Consider the following 25,899-nt stretch of genomic DNA (forward strand, 5'->3'; position numbering starts at 1 on the left):
TTGGAGGTGACCGAAATGTTGGAGGATGATTTGTTGGATACGCTGGCTGATGGGGTGGAAGGTGAGAACGAGGGGGATTCTGTCCTTGTTACGAATGGGGGGAGGGGGAGCAAAAGCTGAGCTGCGGGATATAGAAGAGGTCCTAGTGAGTGCCTCATCTACAATGGAAGAGGGGAAGCCCCGTTTCCTGAAGAATGAGGACATCTCTGATGCCCTAGTGTGAAACACCTCATCCCGGGGGCAGATGCAGTGTAAATGGAGGAATTGGTGTATAGTTTTATAGTTGTAGATTAGTGAATGCAGGAAGGGGAGGGGATGGGACGGGGCACATGGACAGCATGCTGCCTACAGCGGTCGAGGACACCACGGCCAGCCTTGGCCAGGCCAGGACTGTGAACTTCATGAAATGGCACCAGCGTTGTACACAAAATGAATTTCACTGTGCCATGTTGAATTGCATGTGTGACAATAAATATACATTGAGCCATGCAAGGTTTTTCTGCCCTTTTCATCCATTCAATAATAATTTTGTTCCCATATTTTCTTGCTTTCATTTCCCACATTGGTAGAAACCTTGTAAACATCATGCTAATAATCTACTAGGTTACCTCTCAAGATCTCAGTTTCGGCTAGCTTTTTCTTAATAACTATGATCTTTTCCAGTATTACCAATCAACTCCACATTGTCTGGATGTCACAGTAATCCACTATCCTGCGTTTCCCCGTTTTAACCAGATTTGAGGAAAATTAAATAAAATATTATTACACAAAAAAAAACAAGTTTTCTGATTGTTTTGGCTGAATAAATAGATTAATCCTGGTGGCGATAGAAAGGATGACAATGGGTGTGGTAAAGGTATTAAAACTGATGTTCATATCTTTGCCTACCATATCGTTAAATTTGAGAAAGCATTCACTAATCTACAACTATAAAACTATATACACCAATTCCTCCATTTACACTGCATCTGCCCCCGGGATGAGGTGTTTCACACTAGGGCATCAGAGATGTCCTCATTCTTCAGGAAACGGGGCTTCCCCTCTTCCATTATAGATGAGGCTCTCACTAGGGCCTCTTCTACATCCCGCAGCTCCGCTCTTGCTCCCCCTCCCCCCATTCGTAACAAGGGCAGAATCCCCCTCGTTCTCACCTTCCACCCCAACAGCCAGCGTATCCAACAAATCATCCTCCAACATTTCGGTCACCTCCAACGGGACCTCACCACTGGCCACATCTTCCCATCCCCTCCCCTTTCTGCGTTCCGCAGAGACCGTTCCCTCCGTAACTCCCTGGTCCATTCGTCCTTTCCTACCCAAACCACTCCATCCCTGGGCACGTTCCCCTGCAACCGCAGGAGATGCAACACCTGTTCCTTTACCTCCCCCCTCAACTCCATCCAAGGACCCAAACAGTCTTTCCAGGTGAGACAGAGGTTCACCTGCACCTCCTCCAACCTCATCTATTGTATCCGCTGCTCTAGATGTCAACTTCTTTACATCGGCAAAACCAAAAGCAGGCTTGGCGATCGCTCCGCTCAACACCTTCGCTCAGTCCGCCTTAACCAACCTGATCTCCCGGTGGCTGAGCACTTCAACTCCCTCTCCCATTCCCAATCTGACCTTTCTGTCATGGGCCTCCTCCAGTGCCACAGTGAGGCCCACCGGAAATTGGAGGAACAGCACCTCATATTTTGCTTGGGCAGCTTGCAGCCCAGCGGTATGAACATTGACTTCTCCAACTTTAGATAGGTCCCCTGTCGCTCTCTTCCCCCCCCCTTCCCAGTTCTCCCTCTATCTTCCTGTCTCCACCTATGTCCCGCCCACCTGACATCAGTCTGAAGAAGGGTCTCGATCTGAAACGTCACCCATTCCTTCTCTCCTGAGATGCTGCCTGACCTGCTGAGTTACTCCAGCATTTTGTGAATAAATACCTTCAATTTGTATCAGCATCTGCAGTTATTTCCCCACAACTATAAAGAGTTTAGTTCCTTGCTTTAAATTAATGTACACATTTATTTTGCAGGTTAGTATTTTGCTGCAACTCCTAGTCGAGCAGTTGTCACACCTCTGAAGCTGCACAAGCCGAGTCGTGGTGTTTAGAAGCATCATCCGTGTACAGCCAATGGATTTGTGCAACTTGCCCGTCTTTGGGAGGTAGAGCCTCTGCAATGATCACTTCATCCTGTGGCAAAATCATCCCGCAGTTCCTGGCCACAGACACAGCTGTTAACATGTTGTCCCCTGGCAAAATAAACAGCTCCGTTAGATCAAGTGCACGCACTGCATACTCAGACAGTACAACGCAATACAGGTGTTCCTCAGCTTACGGTGGGGTTCCATTCTGAGAAACCCATCGCAAACCGAAAATATCGTAAGTCGAAATGCATTTAATGCACGTGATCACGTGGCCAGAAGCAAGCGGCAGCTCAACATGGGTCGCTGCCGTTTGCACCATTGCTAAGTCAAAATGTCGCAAGTCGAAACATCGTAAGCCGGGGAGCACCTGTAGAGTCCTTCATTTTAAAATGTTTAAATCCACCTCATTTTTAATTTGTTTCACATTTAAAATGTATTTTTGGTGCTGCTGAACCCTCCTGAGTTGAGGCCCTAATATAATGGCAGGAGAGAGCCGAATAGTCCCATGGATATCGACATGTCATAAACGCAGGAGAGAGCCGAATAGTCCCATGGACTATCGACATGTCTCCTCAAGGCTTTTGCATAAAACATCAAGGTGTTTACTGCCTGGCCATCTGGCTTCCTCTCACATTTTGTGTGTTTTTAGTCATTATTATCTTTGAGTTTGGTCTTCATTCGCCTTCAGTGGTCTTCACCCGTCAGCTCCCACCTTCTAGTTGTCGTTAGGATGAAGCAGGTCTGGCCATTTATTCCACTAAATGCACCTTGTTTGACACCGTAAGAGACCATGCAGCCGAGAAAACCCACAGCCACTGCCAAGGAGCAATCTCATTAGTCCCATTACACTTGCTTTATTTACTTGCAGTCTTGCAACAACTTCTCTTTCCAATGCCCATCTACTCCCCTTGAATTACCTTTGCCATTAACCTACGCAAGGGGGCAATTCTTACAGCGGCCAGTTAACCTGCCAGCATATAGTTGGAGGAAGGAGGGAGGGAGGAGACAGTGTGTCTGACAGAAACCCACGCTGACACAGGAACGTGCAAACTCCAGATAGACAGTGCCCAAGGTCAGCATCAGACCCGGGTCCCTTGAGTTATAAGGCAGCTGTTGTAGCTGTGTACCACCAGCTTACACTGTAGCGTGTCATTGATATATAACAACGTTGCTCACTCGCCACTGTGAGGTACACGGTCAGTGTCAAGGTTCTGTACCTGAGGGGAGAAGGCAGGAGAATGGGTTTATGGGGGAGAGATAGATCAGCCATGATTGAATGGCGGAGTAGACTTGATGGGTCGAATGACCTAATTCTGCTCCTATCACTTATGTTGATCTTATGATCATATAATAAAGCATGAGTATATTACCTGTCACCATAACAGTACGAATGTTAGCTCTTCTGAGTTCCTCCAGCACTCTCGGTGAATCAGGCTTGAGTTTATTTTGCATAATAATAAGGCCCATGAACTCCATGTTGCTTTCAATGGCATCCCTGTTGAGAACACAGCCTTGAGTCTGAGATATCCATGTAAGTTACTGGAGAGTATTCCGAGGGATAGGTTATACAGGCATTTGGACGGGCAAGGCCTGATTAGGGATAGTCAGCATGGTTTTGTACGTGGGAGGTCGAGTCTCACAAATCTGATAGATTTTTTTGAAGACCTGACCAAAAAGGTTGATGAGGGCAGAGCTGTAGATGTTGTGTACATGGACTTCAGTAAAGCGGTCGACAAGGTTCCGCATGGTAGGCTGCTCTGGAAGGTTAGATCGCATGGGATCCAAGAAGAAATAGCTGAATGGATAGCAAATTGGCTCCATGGAAGGAAGCAGAGGGTGATGGTGGAAGGTTGCTTCTCGGACTGGAGGCCTGAGACTAGTGGTGTGCATCAGGGTTTTGGTGCTAGGCCCGTTACTGTTCGTCATCTACATCAATGATTTGGATGAGAACATACAGGGCAAGATTAGCAAGTTTGCTGATACAAAAGTTAGTGGTTTTGCAGATAGTGAAGATGGTCGTGAATGATTGCAGCAGGATCTGGATCGATTGGCCAGCTAGGCGGAGGAATGGTTGATGGAATTTAATACAGAGAAGCGCGAGGCATTGTACTTTGGGATGTCGAGCAAGAGCTGGACCTACACAGTAAATGGTAGACCTCTGGGCAGTGTTGTAGAGCAGCGGGATCTAGGAGTACAGGTGCATGGGTCCTTGAAGCTCGATTTGCAGGTAGATAAGGTGGTCAACAAGGCTTTTGGAACTTTGGTCTTGATCAGTCAGAGTATTGAGTATAGAAGTTGGGAGTTACAGTTGTATAATTACAGTTGTATACAGTTGTATAGTTACAGTTGTATAAGACATTGGTGAGACCGCATTTAGAATATTGTGTTCAGTTCTGGGCACCATGTTATCGGAAAGATATTGTCAAGCTTGAAAGGCTTCAGAAAAGATTTACGAGGATGTTGCCAGGACTAGAGGGTGTGAGCTATAGGGAGAGGTTGAGTCAGCTGGGTATCTATTCCATGAAGCGCAGGAGGATGAAGGGAGATCTTATAGAGATCATGAGAGGAATAGATCAGGTAGATGTACAGAGTCTTTTGTCCAGTGTAGGGGAATCGAGGACCAGATTACATAGGTTCAAGGTGAAGGGGAAAAGATTTAATAGGAATCCGAGGGGTAACTTTTTCATACAAAGGGTGGTGGGTGTATGGAACAAGCTGCCAGAGGAGGTAGTTGAGGCTGGGACTATCCCATCATTTAAGAAACAGTTAGACAGGTACATGGATTGGACAGGTTTGGAGAGATATGGACCAAACGCAGACAAGTGGGACTAGTGTAGCTGGGACATGTTGGTCAGTGTGCGAAAGTTGGAAGGGCGTGTTTCCACACTGTATCACTCTATGACTAGTGTAGCTGGGACATATTGGCCGGTGTGGGAGAGTTGGAAGGGCCTGTTTCCGTGCTGTATCAATCTATGACTCTATTATTGATATGCAAATACTGCTTACAATTCTGCAAATATAAAACCAGCAGCAGGCCATGTATAGTTTACGCACTGTACATTAGATTTGTGGCTCAGATCATTTAAAATCACAAACATCAACAGCTCATGATAATTTTGTTTAGTTCACTTTAGCAATTCAGCATGGAAACGGGTTCATGCTATCAATCACCCGTTCACACTAGTTCTATGTTATCCCACTTTCTCATCCACGCCAGACACACTAGGGGTAATTTAGTAGCCAATTAATCTACAAACCCGCATGTCTTTAGGATTATGGGAGAAAACCGGGGCACCCGGAGAAAGCACACGCGGTCACAGGAAAAGCATGCAAACTCCACACAAACAGCATCCAAGGTCAGAATCAAACCCGGGTCCCTGGTGCTGTGAGGAAGCAACTCTACCACAAAAAGACCCAAAGTACTGGTGTAACGCAGCAGGTCAGGCAGCTTCTCTGGAGAATATGTACATAATCAACTCGACCCGAAACTTTGCCTATGCATGCTCTCCTGAGATGCTGCCTGACCTGCTGCGTTACTACCAGCACTCTGTGTCCTTGTGTTATCCTTGGATCGCCAGTTCCACTGACCCTCCCTCACCTACCAGTGCAAGCAGCTCCTCACAGTCTCATTGACCTGCTGTTGACATTATTCCAAAATACTCCAGGAAACTCCAGTTGTCTGATTCAGAAAGTTAAGACGTGATTACGAGGTGTGGGAACACACTGGACAACGTTTCTTTGAAACCTAGTTTCTGGTTTATTGGCAAATTTCTGCTCTATTTGTTAATACCCAAAAAAGGAGTACCTGGTACGTAATTATCCAGATAATGCCTGTAGTCAACATATAGTGCAGCCAAGTTGGAACATTGAGTGTTTTGATCCAAGGATGCATAGACTGACTGCATGCCTCAACATCTAACACTGGGATTCCACCCCCAAGCAATAATCTCTCTCTGGAGCAGAAACGACCAGTGGGAGCTGAAGGCTCAGTGAGTCTGAGGATTTCAGTTTCCCAGTCGCCCTGGCTGCACCAACACTGATCCTGATCCTGCCCCCAAACTGATTTTGATCTGCTGTAGGAGCCAGAAAAATCAACATTACCTGCTGACATTCTGTACTTTATGCCACGTTAGTTTTGATCCTAATTTCTTGTGGGCAAGTGCTATGACTCTAAATCCTTGTTTGGTATAAATCTTCAGCACCTCAGTAAAACATTCAGGAACTGAAAAAATAAACAAAGCCACCATCAGATTATTAATAATCAATCTATTTGCAAGCACAATAGAAACACAAGTCTACGTGTGACCAAAAATATGAAAAATTGTGGAGTACATCTCTTCTAATTCTGAAAGCATTACAGGTGTATTGTTTTGTACTGTATATATGACTTATATATGCCTAAGTTTATCAAGTGAAATTTTTATATGTTATGCTGACAATGTTGGTTTAGGGTCAGAGGTCAACTATGACTGGCCACGTGTGTGACCTCACACGGAAGCATTTTTATCATAACTCAGCTTTGTCTTACAAACGCTGAATTTAAAAAAAGACATGCATTATAGTTCTGTGGGTAGGAAATTAGCAATGAATAAGATTAATCTCTTACAATAGTTTTTTTTATGTGTTACTTAATGTGATGACTTCTGGTCACGTGTGTGACACCTTGGTTCACTTTCCAAAGAATGTAGGAGGAATTAACCGATTTGAAACAAAATAGATCAACATCTTCATTATGGTGGAGTCAAAAGGAGCACATTAAGAATATGTAAAGTAACTTTTATTCTGGTAAACAGTGCGTTTTTTGTGACACTACGTTTAGTTTATTGTCAAGTGTACCGAGGTATAGTGAAAAATGTTTTCTTGCGTGCTATCCAGTGAGCAGAAAGACCATACATGTTTAGTTTGATTACAATCGAGCTGATAAGAGTGTACAGATACAGGATAAGGGAAATAATGTATAGTGCAAGTTAAAGTCCAGTAAAGTCCGATTAAAGATAGTCCGAGGGCCTCCAATGAGATAGTATGTGGCTCAGTATCACTCAGCACCATGTTGGCACAGCGTACTAATGGCTCCAAAAAATTACAAATGGATTTTCAATTTTTTACCATTTTCAATGTTACAAAAAGATTAAAGTTCAAGAAATAAAATGTATTACATTCGGCGGTCAAGCCCTCAAGCACCTAACAGCTTAATATTCCATTTGGAACATTTTGGAGGACCAAGAACCAAGAACAGGATGACAATCCACACAGGTAGCAGCAGCAAAGGAATGTTATGCTTACCATCTACAAAACAAGCACTGCTTGGAACGAGCAGCAAAATGAAATACCAATACATTTGTTTAAATTGAGTATCATTTACAGTGCTTAGCAACAGTTGAAAGGAGTTGGCAATTAGGAGTTTCAACTTTACCCGTCTCTGCTTTGCATAAGTTAGCAATGACTTCGGGTGCCCCTTTTACGTAGGCGTCCATATGTTTTCCACCCAGTGCCCTGGCTACAACACTCATTCGTTGTAGAGAGGAGGAGAATGGAAACTGCCTCACTATACCTATTTCATACGTTGCCTGAAACAAAAACGGTTCAAATATTCAACATCATTACTGCTTAGAAATAAAAATAACATCTGAGAATTCTTTCAGTGTTATACTTACTGGGAGATCAAACATTTCCTGGAAAAACAAAGAACTTTGGTAAATATATTGCATTTCCAATTTCCATTTAACACACCTTTGAAGAAATGGTAGTTAAATTTATTGTTGAGTTTAGTTTATTGTCACGTTCACCGAGGTACAGTGAAAAGCGTTTGCTGCGTGCTAACCAGTCAGCGGAAAGACCATATATGATTACAATAGATTTATATTCTGAATGTGGAACTGAAGAAACATATTCAGAGTACGGGCTATAATGGTAAAATCTTTAAGGCTGCTCTGTGCAGTCTACACTTTATGTTTAATCAGGTAGATTAATAGTTAAAATATTAACAAGATCAAAAAGAACAAAAAGACATTTTGCAGAGATACACAAGAAGCTGTAGATGCTGGAATCTTACCCAAAAATAAACGGCTGAAGTAACTTGGCAGGTCAGGCAGCATCAGTGGAGGGACTGGACAGATGTCAGGCAGCATCAGTGGAGGCACTGGACAGATGTTTCTGGTCTGAACCCTTCCTCAGAATGTTTTTTTTAAACGTTAAATCAATGTTTAAAATATTTTAAGCATGTAGATGAAGTTAATCATCAAACAATGCTAAATCATTAAAGATAAAATGCCCAGTATTCAGAATATATGTATTTCCCAAACTAAATTACTGTGGCATTAGAGGGAAGATGCTCGATGTGGACAGTGGAGCAATGTAACATCACTGCTCTACACAGATCACATTAGTGGCCTAGAAAGTGAATAGAACTCAAAACAAAAGGAGGTGCAAGGAGCACATGCTAAACATAGCCGGGATGCAGCATTCATAGAAAAATTAATTGAAGGCACAAAGAAAATGAGTGGACACAATCCAGTCGCCATTACAGAGACATACATGTCTGCAAGTGACAAAGGCTGGGAACTACATAGCCCAGTGAACTTCTAGCTTGGAACATAATGTATGCTGACATGACAAGAGACAAGCGATAAACAGAAAAATAGATGAGGTATGAAAAACCAAACAGATTAGTCACGTGGGGCCCGTACAAAATGAAACTAGGTACATTACTATCCTGGGGAATGGTGGAGCAATGGAAAAAATAATTTGTCAGTGCAACACAGAAGATGACATAGAAAAAGGCCCAGAAATACATCAATGGGACTAACACAAATGAGTGTTCATAGAAATTAGCAATTGGCAAAGATTGGTGTGGGAGGAATTAATGGAATTGAAAAGCGAGAAGTGGCCAGGACCCGATGACTACGGAGGTGGACTGGAATTGTCATGAGAAATTCCAGAGATTCTGCTATGGTTCCAGAGGAAAGGGAGCCAGCTACTGTACAACCACTACTTAAGAATGGAGAGATCGGAACAGGAAGCTATGGACATCAGTGCAGGTTGTGGTAACAAAGCGCTAAGTTTTTATGGGCAGCAAGGTGGCTCAGAGGTAGAGTTGCTGTTTTACAGCATTTACAGTGCCAGAGACCTGGGTTCAATCCCAGCTACGGGTGCTGTCTGTACGGAGATTGTACGTTCTCCCCGTGACCTGCGTGGTTTTCTCCAAGAACTTCGATTTCCTCCCACAATCCAAAGACGCACAGGTTTATAGCATAATTGGCTTGGTATATGTTTAAAAAAGTGCCCCTATTGTAGGATGGTGTTAGTGTGCGGGTGTAAGGGCTAACATTACGAATGCAGCTATGTGGGTTTTATTGCAAGAGTGTAAAAGCTCCAGCTTGGATTATTCCTGGGGCATCCTGTTGTCAGCATGGAAGTGCGGTTTATGGCTGATCGTATCCTCTGATATCAGCAACTGGCCTCTAAGCTTTGAAGTGTTAAGAAGAACATCTTGCCATATGGACTGCCCTTTGTTCCCAAGAAAGAAGAGGTCATGATGGACACGACGGACACGGAGGTCCCGAAAGACACATAAAGATTTATAGGACATTGTAAACTTGCCATATAAGGCAGTGATGGAAAAATACTGGCACATGTATTTAGGGTATAAAAGGTGTGTAAATGTAAGCTTTCGGGGAGAGAGACTACACTAGCTTCCTGAGTGTTTTTGAACACTCCGGTATCTAGGCTCTCTCCCACCTAGGTGAGTAGAATAAAGAGGTTAAACGAATTCGGTTGTCTGCCTGTTTCTTCTAATAGGCCACAGACTACAACACGGGGATCGCTGGTTGGTGCGGACTCGGTGGGCTGAAGGGCCTGTTTCCGCGCTGTATCTCTAAACTAAACAAAATCACTTAGCACACGGTATGACTATTCCCCTCAACTCTTCTTGTCTGTTAAATCTTTCCATTCACGTTGATGACCCTCATGCTACCATGGAACAAACATCTCCTGCAACTTCCTGGTGAATCTGGCGATGCAGCCAGCGAGACAGGGAATGCCATGCACATGAAAACACATCATGATTTGCAAGTGGACATTAGGTAATCAAAGGAGTTAGAAAGATCTTCACAGCACCTCAGGATTTACATTGTCAAATGACTGCCCTTTGCTTAATTCCAGGTTACAAATGCGACATAGCTCTTGCATATTATGCGAGTTGACAGATGCAGGAATCCATTATCAGGGAAGAGTTTGCAAAGTCCAGGCACCATGATTTATATGTGTTTGATTTATGTGCATTTGGAATGAGGCGTTCAAATATACTGCTGCCAGCGTGGTCGTGAATATGTTTGATTACCGTGTTTTTGAATGATGCAGTTTTTCAAGCATGTAACCCCTGCATAAAACGCAAAGTGCCTGCACTTGGCAAAAAAAAAAGCAGCACTGGGCAGTTAGAGGCAACATGGATCTCTGAAAGGAAACTTTTTGGAAACAAAATAGTGTGAATTTGTAACTAACAGAGTTAATAAGCAGTTAACGAAAGAATTCAAAAACGGTGTTAATTATTCTGGCATTATAAAAAACATTATATACTTTAAAAAAAATTCTAATACCATGGAACAAACATGATCATAAACACACTGTAACCAATTGGCTATTCAAGACTATTAAAGCTCCATTAAAAACGTACCATTTCACGATCCATGCCTGCCTCAGCTGCAGGGAGAGGTTGTTTCGAGGGTCGAACCACTGTGGGCATGATCTGATTGTGTAAAGCAGTCTCTTCTTCAGTAGCTTCCTCAAGAATCTTCAATGGAAAATGTAAGAGACAATATTAACATTGGGCTCACATACATAAATAGCTGGGTTTTACAGCCAATGCCAACAGCGTTGCCACATCTTGGAGCTGGGCTCCTGTACCTGATGGGTGGCAAAACCGTCTCTCTCCCACCCTCCCAACAGACCAGGGGCTGTGTGAGCTCAGCGAGCAGCCGTGTGCATCAACCACTGTGGAAACTGCGCACACACAGACACACACGGACACAAACACACACGGATACACGGGGACACACACGGATACACACACAGACACATACGGATACGCAGACACACACACGGATACACACAGACGGATACACACAGACACATACGGATACACAGACACACACACACGGATACACACAGACGGATACACAGACACACGGATACAGACACATACACGGACACACAGATGCACAGACACACACACACAGGAATACACACAGACACACACACAGACAGTAACACACACACGGGGACACACGCAGACACATGGATACAGACACAGACGGACACACACACAGATGGACACACAAACACGGACATAGACACACGGATGCAAGGACACAGACACAAGGAGACAGACACTGTGCATGCGACTTACCATGCATGTTAGAATATTTACATGAGTGAGAAAAAGATGGAATTAAGCGAGAGAAGTAAAAAAGACAAAAAAGAGAAATAAAAATTAGATTCTGGGAGGGTACATTTTCTAGCCAGAGGATTTTAGCCAGTAATTTAGTCTTGCCGATCTATTTAAAATTAAGTTTGACTTGGGAGGAAAGGTCCCGGTGTTTTGAACACATTCAGTAGGTAGCGAGTGTCAGCCTTTTGTGAGACAAGGAGTACTATGTACACGGCAATCATGGTGGGGTGCTGGTCAGCTCAGAATTGTTGGTCTTCAGGGAAGATTACATTCACGGGTCACCATAATGGAGTCTGAGCTACTCCTGGATTGTCCAGGGCGGGAAGTGTCTGTCATGCAACCACACTACAGATGGGTCGTCCAAAATAGTGCGAGCCAGGGAGTCAGAAATCTCCAGGGTACAAGCCCCGATCAGACCAGCACTCAGCTTTGGAGTCATTGAGTCACACAGCCGAGGAACAGATCCTTAGAGCCACCCACCTGGTAACTGTCTGTACTCAGTCTGCAGCCTTCCCTGCCTTGAAATGTAAACTGCTCATCCCACCACTTATTAAATGTTGGCAGTATTTGCCTCACCACCTTCTCTGGCAGTGCATTCCAGATTGCAACCATCCTCTGTGTGAAGACAAATCTTCCTCGGGTCAGAATGTGTCTGGGGACTAAGTTGTGAGCTTGAACTCACCGAGACATCAACAGCGTGGAAACAGAATCAATCAGGGCTTGTGGAGGGAAACTAGACAGGCACAGGGGAAGGTAATTTGCAGGGTTCCCGAGCAAAGACAGAGGATGCCTGGCTTCCTCTGCCAGGGGCAGACTTGGACACACTGGCTGATCACCCACCTTCAGTCCTGGCTCCCTCTGTCAGGGGCAGACTTGGACACACTGGCTGATCACCCACCTTCAGTCCTGGCTCCCTCTGTCAGGGGCAGACTTGGACACACTGGCTGATCACCCACCTTCAGTCCTGGCTCCCCCTGTCAGGAGCAGACTTGGACACAGGCTGATCACCTACCTTCAGTGCTTCAGTCATTCTATGATTCTTTCACATTTAGACTTGACTTTAGACATACAGTGCGGAAACAGGCCCTTCGGCCCACTGAGTCCGCACTGGCTAGCGATCACCCCATACAACAGCACTACCCTACACACTAGGGACAATTTACAATTTTTTCCCCCCCAAAGCCAATTAACCTACAAACCTGTACGTCCAACTGGATCACCTGGAGAAAACCCACGCAGGTCACAGGGAGAGCGTACAAACTCCATACAGACAGCACCCCTTGTCAGGAAGGAGCTGGGTCTCTGGCGCAGGGAGGCAGCAACTCTATCGCCCTGCCGCCCTCTGGTGTCAGATGTTATGAAATACAACTGCAGTGAAAGGACAACTCAATAGACTTGGTATTAACTGGGCAGATCTAACATTAGTCTGAAGAAGGGTCTGGAAACGTCACCCATTCCTGCTCTCATGAGATGCTGCTTGACTCGCTGAGTTACTCCAGCATTTTGTGACACCCATTATTATCAATTCGTTCTTCAATAATAGTGAGTGCAGAGAGTCTTCTGATAATTATAAAGCAAAATCTAAAATAAAGTGGCAAAAGGAACTCATTTAAAAAAATTAACATCAATATAATGCATTCAAAATCTAAAACATAAACTGTGAATAAAGAAGAGCTTTGTTGACAATTCCTTCTGGAGAACAAGATACCAAATGTTTCTTTAACTTGAGGAAACAAGAAACTACAGATGCTGGTTTTACAAAAGAAACTCACAAAGTGCTGGAGTAACTCAGTGGGTCAGGCAGCATCTGTGGAGAACATGAATAGGTGACGTTTCACAGAATGCTGGAGTAACTCAGCGGGTCAGGCAGCATCTCTGGAGAACATGGATAGGTGACGTTTCACAGAGTGCTGGAGTAACTCAGCGGGTCAGGCAGCATCTTTGAAGAACATAGATCAGTGACGTTTCGGGTTGGGAACCTTCATCAGACTGATTGTGATTGGAGGATGGGGGAGAAAGATGGAAGAGAGAAGGGCATGACGAATGTAATAACAAGGAAGGGCAGATGCTGGTTTATACCATAGACACAACATGCTGGAGCAACTCAGCGGATTAGGCAGATAATTGCGTTCGATCATAGATGCTGAGGTTATAACTCGTCTCCCCATTCCCACAATGACCTTTCTGTCCTGGATCTCCTCCATTGCCAGTGAGGCCACCGGGAAACTGCAGGAAGTACACCTCCTACACCTTAGGTAACTTACACCCCAACATTATGACCATTGAGTTCAAGTTTAAGGTAACTACAACCCGCCCCCCCCTTCTCTCCCCTGTACCCCACCTGGACTCACGCCTATTTCCCCCCTACCCGTCCTCTTCCACCTACATTCCTTGCTCAATAGCTTCAGCATTTGCAGCCATTCAATCTTTGTCTCACACCTTCTGTCTTTTCACCTCTGACCTTTGTCTAAACATCTGCCTTTCCTAACTTCCCCTCACCTGTACCGATTATTACTTGCCAGACTTTGTGTTGTGCCCTTCCCCTCTTCCAGCTTTCCCAAAAAGGTCCCAAAATGTCACATATCCAGGTTCTGACCCGCTGAGTTACTCCAGCACTTTGCATCTTTCCTTCTTTAACTTAATCAGCAAATATGTATTACCCGTTCCAAATACAGTAAACACTCTCCATACAGGTTAGTTATTTCTGGTTAATAAATGCAAGACTCACCCAACCAGTTTCTTCAAATATCTTTAAATCCAAAGGGTCACCAGATAACTTGCCCTCGATTTTGGTCAGTGTGTGGCAGACTGCCATGCAAGCCACAAACTGCGACTTCACCAAGCTCTCCCTACAAATGTTATGCTCTGATGGCAAGAAACTGAACACAAAATGAAAACCTGTTCAGACTTCCTTCTTCTGCTTTTAAATGCATTCAAATGGACAGATTTCAAAAGTCAAATTCCAAAATAAATTTGCAAAATGCTAACAAATCGATGAGCATTGAATGCTGATAAATTCAAATCTCTAAATCCCACTTTTCCCTCAACGACACTCTCAGCTACTGAGAGGGGTCAGAGCAAGCCCACATCAAACATCGAGTGATTCCAGCATTAAGAATAGTGAGGGATCACGGCTCAATGTTCGGTTTCCTCTCATCATGAATGAGAAGGTAAGCCGTGAAAAGCAAAACATCACGCACCAATGCTCAACTCCACAAAGGAAAACAACTACCAGGTGGTTGGTCCAACAAACAACGTCCCGGGTTCCATTCCCATGCAGCAGACATGTTTACACCACCCAACCTTCATCTGAAACTCACAAACTCTGACAACTGCATGGAATTAATGATGTTTTTGTGATTGGAGTCTAGACATCAATGCTTTATGTTTCAGACCTATTATCTTCCACTCTTTGAATTCCCCAGATGTTCAGACCTTCTTCGGTAAGCGTTCCAGTCTAGAGCCAAAGAAAGGACAATTTACTTTACAGCCAAATACTGCAGGTGCTCCAAACCCAAAATTAAAAAAGGAAACGCTGGAATTGGCCAGTCCGTCTAGCTTTCCACAAATGCTGCCTGACCTAATATGTCCAGTGTAGGAAGGAACTGCAGATGATGGTTTAAACCGAAGATAGACACAAAGCGCTGGAGTAACTCAGTAGCACAAGCAGCATCTGTGGAGAACATGGATGGGTGACGTTTCACAGAGTGCTGGAGTAACTCAGCGGGACAGGCAGCATCTCTGGAGAACATGGATAGGTGACGTTTCACAGAGTGCTGGAGTAACTCAGCAGGACAGGCAGCGTCTGTGCAGAGAAGGAATGGGTGACGTTTCAGGTCGAGACCCTTCTTCAGACTGAAGTCTTACACTTGTAAGCAGACTGAAGTCTGAAGAAGGGTCTCAACTCGAAACGTCACCCATTCCTAATATTTCCTGTTGATATTGAAAAATTTCAGAATCTGAACTTTCTGAACAAACTTGTAAAGCAATTAGCATTTTGCTGCCAAGGATATCTGAGTCCATGTTGAGATGTCACAAGCTTCAAAATTAATTTAATTTGGTTTCAACGCTTAATGTGGGTTGTTTATAAACAGTGAAAAGACGAGCTTCTTTTAGCAAAAATACTCTTAACTAAACACATTCCCAATGAAAGGATAAATGAGTGGAGGGTGATTAACAGATAGAGCAGCAACTCTACACCTACAAAGCACAATTACAGCAGCAACAAAAGGTAGCCCGACACAGACAGTATCCAGAGATCCCACACTCAGTCAGTGTCAGACGAGTTACAGGCAAGGAGCTGAAACGACTGGGTGCTAGAAATAAGAGGCAGAAATGCCCACGTTAGAGCAGCTGGCCAAAGGCAGAGAGGCTGAGCTGGAGACTGTGCAGCATCCGCAGTCCAAGGAGGCCACAAAGATGAGCAGAGACAAATGAATTTCAATTTTTAAGAATCATGGAATCAAAGAGTTGTTACAGCATAAAGATCACAGCAGCTCTTAAGAGCAGTCTAATCAGTCCCAAAACTCAGCTCTTCCCGCCCCCGTCGTTCTATATCCATCGTGTAAGAAAGAACTGCAGATGCTGGTTTAAATCGAAGAGACACACAAAATGCTGGAGTAACTCAGCGGGACGGGTAGCATCTCTGGAGAGAAGGAATGGGTGACGTTTCGGGTCGAGACCCTTCTTCAGACTGAACCCATTCCTTCTCTCCAGAGATGCTGCCTGTCCCACTGAGTTACCCCAGCATTTTGTGTCCCAGCCAGGTGGTTCCTGCTCGCCCTTCGCAAAACCTCATTTCACTCTTTCTTTTTTATTATCTTAGACATTTGACTTGAATGCCAATCATTTCTCTTGTTCGAAATGAGATACTAGATTGGAAGTAGATCATCTGTTTAGAGCTAGAGTTTCATTTGGTTCCTCAATAATAACCATCAGTAAAAGATAACTGGAAAATGTTGCAGATGTATTCATTTATATTGGCTGAACCAGGTGTGGTGCCTGCATGTTTTACCCATACTAAATCCACTGTTGAAACCTGATGCGTTCTCCATCAGCATTTCAATCGTTTAATAGAGTGCATGAAATTCTAACCTTGTCAAAACAAATCAGATTAAGTTGCCCGCAGATATTTATTCTTTGAGGGCTGATGCAGGAAATGCCCAGTTTCTTCAGTCGTCTTTGAGCAAAGACGATGCCAGCAGTCAGGGCTGCAGGAAGAGCAGGGGGAACTGTGATGGTGATGATATCCAGTGATTTAATAATGATCGTGCCAACTATGACCTGCAGAATAAACACAACAACATGAACAAGTCATTTATTATGAGTTTAGAAGGAATGTAGCAACAGACAAAGACAAACAGCAACCTGCTGACAGACAAAGACAAAAATAACAGACAAAGACAAGCAGCAACGTGCTAAAGTGCAGGTTGAGCAACATTTTTAAGTTATTTCTAGTCACTGAGGTTATAATTAGGTTATAATAAAACCGTGACAACCAGGTTCAAGAGTCTTCCCAGCAACAACCAGGCTCTCGAACATTGCACAACACCAACCTCAGCAATGGACTATGGACTTCAGTTCTGGCACTATTACAGATACCAAGTATTGCAGTTATTCATTTATTGCACTATTGATCATTTATACACAATCTGTTATTGAGATCAGGGGCTTGGGGAGATACAGTAAATAGGAATGTCATTGTTCCCCTGTTGGTACAAGTGACAATTAAAATCTCTTGAACTTGAAATTAGTTAAAAAGAACAAAGGCATACCTCATTCAAAATACTGTGGATAATAGTGTATATAAAGCCTATTGCTGCCACACCCACTAGGCAGAGTAGAAAGAGGTAGGCATCTCTGTACAGTTTAAAATCAGTCGGCTTTGGATACAGGATTGAACGGACGAGTCTCCCCTTAGTCGTGCTGAAACCTTTGTTTAAAACAAACATGGTCATTGCATCCCCTCCCCCATGCATTACACTACTTAGCACCAACACGTGCAAGCATTCTCTTATAAACATATACTTTCTGAAAGCACGTGTAAACATGCTGGTACAAGTACTAAAGTAGAATGTGATATATGCAACAGACATTAAATGTAAACAGTGGAACTGCATGGTCTTCCACAGGTTTAGGTGCAATCACACTGGAGTTCCGTGAGGATTAATAATAATAATAATAATGCATTACATTTATATAGCGCTTTTCAAACACTCAAAGACGCTTTACAGGGATTACTAGAACATAGAGAAGAAAATAAATAGATAAATAAGTAAACGAACAGAAAAAGGAGACAGAAGGTGAGGTGACGGTCAGTGGTTGAAGGCAGTGCTGAACAGGTGAGACTTCAGTGATGTTTTGAATGTGGTGAGTGAGGAGGAGTCTCTGACGGTTTGGGGTAGTGAGTTCCAGAGGGTGGGAGCAGCGATGGAGAAAGCCCTGTCCCCCCAGGATCTGAGTTTGGTCCGGATGGGGGGGGGACACAGGAGGTTGGCAGCAGCAGAGTGGAGGGTGCAGGTGGGAGTGTGCCTGTGGAGGAGGTCAGTCAGGTAGGATGGGGCCAGGTTATGGAGGGCTTTGTAGGTCATGAGGAGGATTTTGTACTGGATTCTCTGGGGGATGGGGAGCAAGTGGAGCTTGTAAAGGACGGGGGTGATATGGTCACGGATCGGGGTGTGGGTGAGTAGACGGGCAGCGGAGTTTTGAATGTATTGAAGTTTACTGATGATTTTTGAGGGTGAGCCATAGAGGAGGCTGTTGCAGTAGTCCAGACGGGAGGTGATGAAGGCGTGGATGAGGGTTTCTGCAGCTGTGGAGGAGAGGGATGGACGGAGACGGGCGATGTTTTTGAGGTGGAAGAAGGCTGTCTTTGTGATGTGTTTGATGTGTTTGTCGAAGGAGAGGGTTTGATCAAAGATGATTCCAAGATTCCGGATGTGAGGGGAGGTGGATACTGGGAGACCATCAATATTGAGGATGAAGTTTTGGGTGGATTTGGTGAGCGTTTTTGGACCAATGATGATGATTTCAGATTTGTTGCAGTTGAGTTTGAGGAAATTTGATTGAAGCCAAGATTTTATTTCAGTGATGCAGTTTGTCAGTGTAGAGTATGTGATGGTGGAGATTGACTTGGTGGAGATGAGGAGCTGGATATCATCGGCGAAGCAGTGGATGTTGAGACCATGACGGCGGATTAATTGACCAAGGGGGAACAGGTAGAGGATGAAGAGGAGGGGGCCAAGGACTGAGCCTTGGGGGACACCTTGGGGGAGGGGAGCGGTGGGGGATTTACAGTTGTTAATGGAGATGAACTGGTGCCTGTCAGAGAGGTAAGATTTGATCCAGGATAGGGCTGTGCCGGTGATGTTAAAGGAGGTTTCAGAATGAGGAGAATGGAGTGATTTATGGTGTCAAAGGCGGCGCTGAGGTCAAGTAGGATGAGGATGTTGAGGTTGCCAGCGTCATAGGAGAGGAAAAGGTCGTTTGTGATTTTGAGGAGCGCAGTTTCAGTACTGTGGTTGGAGCGGAATCCGGATTGGAAAGTTTCATACAGGTTATTGGTAGAGAGGTGGTATTTGAGTTGAGAAGCTACAGCACGATCCAAAACTTTGGACAGAAAGGGTAGGTTGGAGATTGGTCTGAAGTTGTTTGGGGTGTCAGGGTTGAGACCAGGTTTTTTCAGAATGGGGGTGACAGCAGCAATTTTGAGGGATGGCGGGACGATGCCAGTGGACAGGGAGGAGTTTATTGTTGCAGTGATAAGTGGAGAGAGAGCAGGAAGGATTATACCTCAGCCATCAACATCCTTGCCCAGAATCCCACTGTGCTAAACTTGCTTCAGTATTGCTATTCAGATCTCACAGTAACATTGATCTCCAATTCTGTAATGTGAGCAATAGTCAGTGAGTGGTGAGTTAGCACATTGAGCTTGGATAGCGTCACAATGTAAATGTGCAATCACCGATGGTTTGTCAACAGCCTGCTGTCTACGCCTATGTGGTGCTCACATGGATCGGCCATTGAAAGCACACCTGCAGCCACAAGGATTCAAGGTAAAGGGGCAGGGTGTAGGTGAAAGTAGTGTGTGTCATGTTTGTGAAGAGGAAAGAAGGACTGGGCAAAGAGCCCACTTCACCCGTGTTTAGCCCACCACTTGAGGAAGCTGCACATCCAGCCGTGAATAATTCTGCCTCTTATTTCTATTTTTGAACAAATTATGTGTAAATCACAGAGTCATTCTGGAAAGTTTCAACTCTGAACGTATGCATGGTCACCATACACACTAAAGCAGGTTTGTAACAAATCTAGTTTGGAGACGCACTCTACCTGTTCTAACTACAAGAGCTTTGACACGTTCTCCGGAATAAAACCGTGTCTGGATGACTGTGGTGCCACAGAAGAGCGTGTGGCGTTTGTGATTTTCCGGGCAGTAGATTTCATCATCTTCTAGACCCTTCGAAGTCTTAATAGGATTTGGCAAACTGATTTTTGTTTGAGGAACACTTTCACCTTAATTAAAAACAAAAGCAGAGTCAGCGATGTGGCACATTTCAAGCCACCTCCAAATGGAATTATTAATGTAACGAGAGATGAGCTTTTCACTGACAATAAGCTAAACTCAAATACCTACGTGATAAAGGAAAGATAGAGCATGGAGTTATGGAGTGGTACAGTGTAGAAACAAGCCCTTCGGCCCAACTTGCTGACACCTGCAAACATGTCCTAGCTATACTAGCCCCACCTGCCTGCGTTTGGCCTGTACATTAATTAATAAATTACGTTAAAGAAAGATTAACGTAGGCTAATTGGCTTGGTATCATTGTAAATTATCCCTAGTTGGCGTAGGATAATGTTAGTGATCGCTGTTAGGGGATCGCTGGTCGGCACAGACTCGGTGGGCTGAAGGGCCTGTTTCCACGCTGTATCTCTAAACTAAACTTATACAGCAAGATCCAGTGAGTTACTGAACTCCAACACAGCTTGGATCAACGTAGCAACCAGCAAGATCACAACATGCAGGAGTTTCACTTGTGTTTAGCTACATGCCCGGAATACCACGGGAAATGCCACACCAACAAAATGCTCGGCATTTACCTCAACTGTGTTTTGGTTCAAGTATACCGAATGAATGAATATGATTTTCCTCGGGTGTTTATTTTCACCAGGGAATTTTACTGAATGAGCGTTTGGAGAAGGATGAATGCGAATACACTAAATGATACTGTTTTCTTTCATCCGCTATATTTAATTACCTCTAGAGGAGCCAAGGGCTTAAGAAGAAGATAAGAAGAAGAAGATTTAGTTACCTGTTAACATGCTTTCGTTAACAATGCAAGTGCCGCTCAGCAGTACGGAATCACACGGCATTACAGTCCCATTCGATGGAATGACTAATATATCACCAGGCACCAGATCTGTAGACAAAGCTTCTTCTATTTCTGAAAGGGGAGAGGAGATACAAAATAGATTATTTGTTTGACAAGTGGCCAACATTGTCCATTAAAATCTGAAAAGCAAAACAAATGACAGCAGATAAAACACCAGATGTGGTCTAGGCATTCTCCACTCTGCGTAAAAGACTTGCCCTGCACACATTTCCTGTAAACTTCACCCCCTCACCTTAAAGCACCCCCCCTGCTAGTGTTGAACACTTCCACCCTGGGAAGAAAGGTTCTGACTATCTATCCTATCTGTACCTCTTGTGATTGCATGTTCTTCAATCAGATCTCTCCTCAGCTTTACATATTCCAGAGGAAAGATTCTAAGGGGAGTAAGAGGCGACCATGGCTGACAAGTGAAGTCAAGGACAGTATAAAAATAAAAGAGAAGTATAACATAGCAAAGATGAGCGGGAAGCCAGAGGATTGGAAAATTTTAAAGATCAACAGAAGGTAACTAAAAAGGCAATACGGGGAGAAAAGATGAAGTATGAAGGTAAGTTAACAAGAATATAAAGGACGATAGTAAAAGCTTCTTTAGGTATGTGAAGAGAAAGAAAATTAGTTAAGACAAAAATCAGTTAAAGACAGAAACAGGAGAATTTATTATGGGGAACAAGGAAATGACAGACGAGTTGAACAGGTACTTTGGATCTGTCTTCACTAAGGAAGACACAAACAATCTCCCAGATGTTCTAGTGGCCAGAGATCCTAGGGTGACGGAGGAACTGAAAGAAATTCACATTAGTCAGGAAATGGTGTTGGGTAGACTGATGGGACTGAAGGCTGATAAATCCCCAGGGCCTGATGGTCTGCATCCCAGGGTACTTAAGGAAGTGGCTCTAGAAATTGTGGATGCATTGGTGATCATTTTTCAATGTTCTATAGATTCTGGATCAGTTCCTGTGGATTGAAGGGTAGCTAATGTTATCCCACTTTTCAAGAAAAGAGGGAGAGAGAAAGCAGGGAATTATTGACCAGTTAGCCTGACATAATTGGCGGGGAAGATGCTAGAGTCAATTATCAAGGATGTAATTTGGATAGCAGTAACAGGATCGGTCCAAGTCAGCATGGATTTACGAAGGGGAAATCATGCTTGACAAATCATCTGGAATTTTTTGAGGATGTAACAAGTAAAATGGACATGGGAGAGCCAATGGATGTAGTGTACCTGGACTTTCAGAAAACCTTTGATAAGGTTCCACACAGGAGATTAGTGGGCAAAAATTAATTCATCTGCCATGCATCTGCCCACTCACACAACCTGTCCAAGTCACCTTGCATCCTCATAGCATCCTCTTCACAGTTCACAGTTCACACTGCCACCCAGCTTTGTGTCATCTGCAAATTTGCTAATGTTACTTTTAATCCCTTCATCTAAATCATTAATGTATATTGTAAATAGCTGCGGTCCCAGCACTGAGCCTTGCGGTACCCCACTAGTCACTGCCTGCCATTCTGAGAGGGACCTGTTAATCCCAACTCTTCGTTTCCTGTCTGCCAACCAATTTTCTATCATGTCAATACCCTACCCCCAATACCATGTACTCTAAAATGGTTGCGCTATCATGTACCATTTTGGCTGAAGTTCAGGAACAAACAAACAAGAGTTTTAGTATATAGATAGATATAAAATTATTAAGGGATTGGGCATAGTTTCCGATGTTGGGGGAGTCCAGAATCAGGGGCCACAGTTTAAGAATAAGGGGTAGGCCATTTAGAACTGAGATAAGGAAAAACTTTTTCAGAGTAGTGAATTTGTGGAATTCTCTGCCTCCAGAAGGCAGTGGAGGCCGACTCACCAAATGCATTCAAAAGAGAGTTAGATAGAGCTCTTTGGGCTAGCAGAATCAAGGGATATGGGGAGAAGGCAGGTACAGATTACTGACTGTAAATGATCAGCCATGATCACAGTGAATGGCGGTGCTGGCTCGAAGGGCTGAATGGCCTTCTCTAACTAACATATTGTCTATGTTTCTGTTTCTATGTGAGTTTGGCCAACCTCCCCTGAAAGCTGACCGCCGCTGGCATTCTAGTAAACACCCCTCTGCAAAGGATGGAGGGAGATTTATTACCAAAGCACTTAATTTCCTTAAACTGGAAATAGACATGTTCTGACACGATCCAAAGGATTAGTTAAATTATCGAGTTTAAAAGATGAAAGTTAAAAAGTATAAATCCTGAGTACCGTCTCAAATTAATCATCAACAAATGTTGTTCAAGTTTCAGGGTTACTACAGAATCCTCATGCCTCAATAACTGAAACATTCACTTACCATTGTCCGCTCTGCAAATGGAAACTCTGACGGTACTGTGGGCCGCTACCATGTCATGTAACATAATGTATTGCTGCAAAACCAAGCAAATCAATTCACTAAAACACACCATATCATACATTTATAAATATATTACAAGCACACGGAAACATCACACATTATCTGGCAAGAATATAGATGATTTAGTTTAGTTTAGAGATACGACGCGGAAACAGGCCCTTCGGCCCACCGGGTCCGCACCGACCAGCACATTAACACTATCCTACACGCACTAGGGACAATGTATATATTTATGGAAAGCCAATTAACCTACAAACCTGCACGTCTTTGGAGTGTGGGAGGAAACCGAAGATCTTGGAGAAAAGCCACGCAGGTCACGGGGAGAACGTACAAACTCCGCACAGACAGCACCCGTAGTTGGGATCGAACACGGGTTTCTGGCGCTGTGAGGCAGTAGCTCTACCGCTACACCACCGTGTGTATATTAAGTTGGAAAGGGTGCAAAAGAGATTAATCGGGGTATTAGCTGAGCCTCTGGGCTGATGTTACCGGGAGAGGCCGCTGAGGGAGAGAGTTTATCTTTAGAGTGTAGTTGACTGAGGGGTGACCTTATTGAGGTGTGCAAGATCATGTGGGGCATGGATAAAGTGAACGCTCAGTCTCAAACAAACTCAGCTACAACTCTCCCTGCCAAGGCTCAACAATTACTTGGAGATGCCAAACGCATGTCAGAACCTTGGACATTCAGGAAGTTTAAATATAAACCAGACTGCTACAAATGATTCGGATGACAATTTTATATCATGTAACTTGCAATGCATTGCTCTGCTCCTCTATTAGAATGATGTTTTATGTAATTCAACATGTCAACGCCCACTTGTAAAGTAAATCACGCCGGTTGAGAAGGCTTTGCTAATCTGGACATGTCCTGACTACAAACAAATTCATTTACGATGATAGACACAGACTGCTGGAGTAACTCAGCGGGCAGGCAGCATCTCTGGAGAACATGGATAGGTGATGTTTCACAGAGTGCTGGAGTAACTCAGTGGGTCAGGCAGCATCTCTGGAGAACATGGATAGGTGACGTTTCAGAGTGCTGGAGTAACTCAGCGGGTCAGGCAGCATCTCTGGGGATCATGGATAGGTGACATTTTGGGCTGGGACCACAGATAATGCCGCTGACAGACGCTTACCAATGTGTTAATCTCTTACCTTTCTAACAGTATGTAGCGTGGTCACAATCGATATAATTGACATTATGATAATTGCCACACCATAATAATAATAGCCATTAAAACTCCAAACAGTTACACTAAATATTTGAAATATGTAGAAAGGATTGAGCACCTAAAAATGAAACAAAATGTGTATGTAAATTACACGCAGTCCACAACACACCTCTGGATTAACAGTCTTAAATTAACAAAACCTCAGATTTACATCTATAAGACTACATCATTTACACATATCCGATTGTGATAAATTCAGTTTAAGATGGACACAAAAAGCTGGAGTAACTCAGCGGGACAAGCTGCATCCCTGGAGAGAAGGAATGGGTGAAGAAGGGTCTCCTTCCCTCCAGAGATGCTGCCTGTCCCGCTGAGTTACTCTAGCTTTTTGTGTCTATCTTCGGTTTAAACCAGCATCTGCAGTTGCTTCTTACCAATTTAGTTTAGTTTAGAGATGCAGCGTGGAAACAGGCCCTTCGGCCCACCGAGTCCGCACCGACCAGTGATCCCCACACAATAACACTATCCTACACACACGAGGGACAATTTACACTTACACCAAGCCAATTAACCTACAAACCTGTACGTCTTTGGAGTGTGAGAGGAAACCGAAGATCTTGGAGTAAACCCAGGCAGTCAAATTCCGTGCAGACAGCACCTGTAGTCGGGATGGAACCTGGGTCTCTGGCGCTGTGAGGCAGCAACTCTACCGCTGCGCCACCGTGCCACCCGTGACAAAGTTAAAGGAGAATCTTGACCTGTGAAGTATGCAAAACCTCCAAAATGATGGAACGTTGAAAAGTGTTCAATTGTTCCCCCCCCCCCCCCCCCCCAGTAATCAGTCACCAGAGGCAGGGTATTACCTCACTGGAACACAAGGCAGGGTATTACCTCACTAGAACACAAGCCCCCCCCCCAGTAATCAGTCACCAGAGGCAGGTATTACCCCACGGGGACACAAGGCAGGGTATTACCTCACTGGAACACAAGGCAGGGTATTACCTCACTGGAACACAAGGGCCCCCCAGTAATCAGTCACCAGAGGCAGGTATTACCTCACTGGAACACAAGGCAGGGTATTACCTCACTGGAACACAAGGCAGGGTATTACCTCACTGGAACACAAGCCCCCCCCCCCCCCCCAGTAATCAGTCACCAGAGGCAGGTATTACCCCACTGGAACACAAGGCAGGGTATTACCTCACTGGAACACAAGGCAGGGTATTACCTCACTGGAACACAAGGGCCCCCCAGTAATCAGTCACCAGAGGCAGGTATTACCTCACTGGAACACAAGGCAGGGTATTACCTCACTGGAACACAAGGCAGGGTATTACCTCACTGGAACACAAGGGCCCCCCAGTAATCAG

At 44.3% G+C, this 25,899-nt stretch overlaps 1 protein-coding gene across 4 annotated transcripts in view; it reads right to left on the minus strand.

The window, feature by feature from the left end:
• LOC144599692 (polyamine-transporting ATPase 13A3-like) overlaps positions 1–25,899 on the minus strand; it is a 60,494-nt gene that overhangs the window by 16,573 nt on the left and 18,022 nt on the right. For 3 of the 4 annotated variants that reach the window (XM_078410903.1, XM_078410904.1, XM_078410905.1), the window contains exons 8-21: positions 24,513–24,647; positions 23,298–23,370; positions 20,890–21,021; positions 19,910–20,092; positions 17,356–17,513; positions 16,676–16,864; positions 14,977–15,038; positions 14,310–14,460; positions 10,808–10,924; positions 7,791–7,808; positions 7,550–7,703; positions 6,238–6,358; positions 3,507–3,631; positions 2,066–2,241 (exon numbers count right to left, since the gene is read on the minus strand). In XM_078410903.1, the coding sequence (XP_078267029.1) occupies positions 2,066–2,241; positions 3,507–3,631; positions 6,238–6,358; positions 7,550–7,703; positions 7,791–7,808; positions 10,808–10,924; positions 14,310–14,460; positions 14,977–15,038; positions 16,676–16,864; positions 17,356–17,513; positions 19,910–20,092; positions 20,890–21,021; positions 23,298–23,370; positions 24,513–24,647 (1,794 nt within the window). The remainder of the gene's footprint in view (positions 1–2,065; positions 2,242–3,506; positions 3,632–6,237; positions 6,359–7,549; positions 7,704–7,790; positions 7,809–10,807; positions 10,925–14,309; positions 14,461–14,976; positions 15,039–16,675; positions 16,865–17,355; positions 17,514–19,909; positions 20,093–20,889; positions 21,022–23,297; positions 23,371–24,512; positions 24,648–25,899) is intronic. The other variant, XM_078410906.1, reaches the window with a different exon arrangement.

Source organism: Rhinoraja longicauda, chromosome 13, assembly GCF_053455715.1.
Source record: "Rhinoraja longicauda isolate Sanriku21f chromosome 13, sRhiLon1.1, whole genome shotgun sequence".
Lineage (NCBI taxonomy): Eukaryota > Metazoa > Chordata > Chondrichthyes > Rajiformes > Arhynchobatidae > Rhinoraja > Rhinoraja longicauda.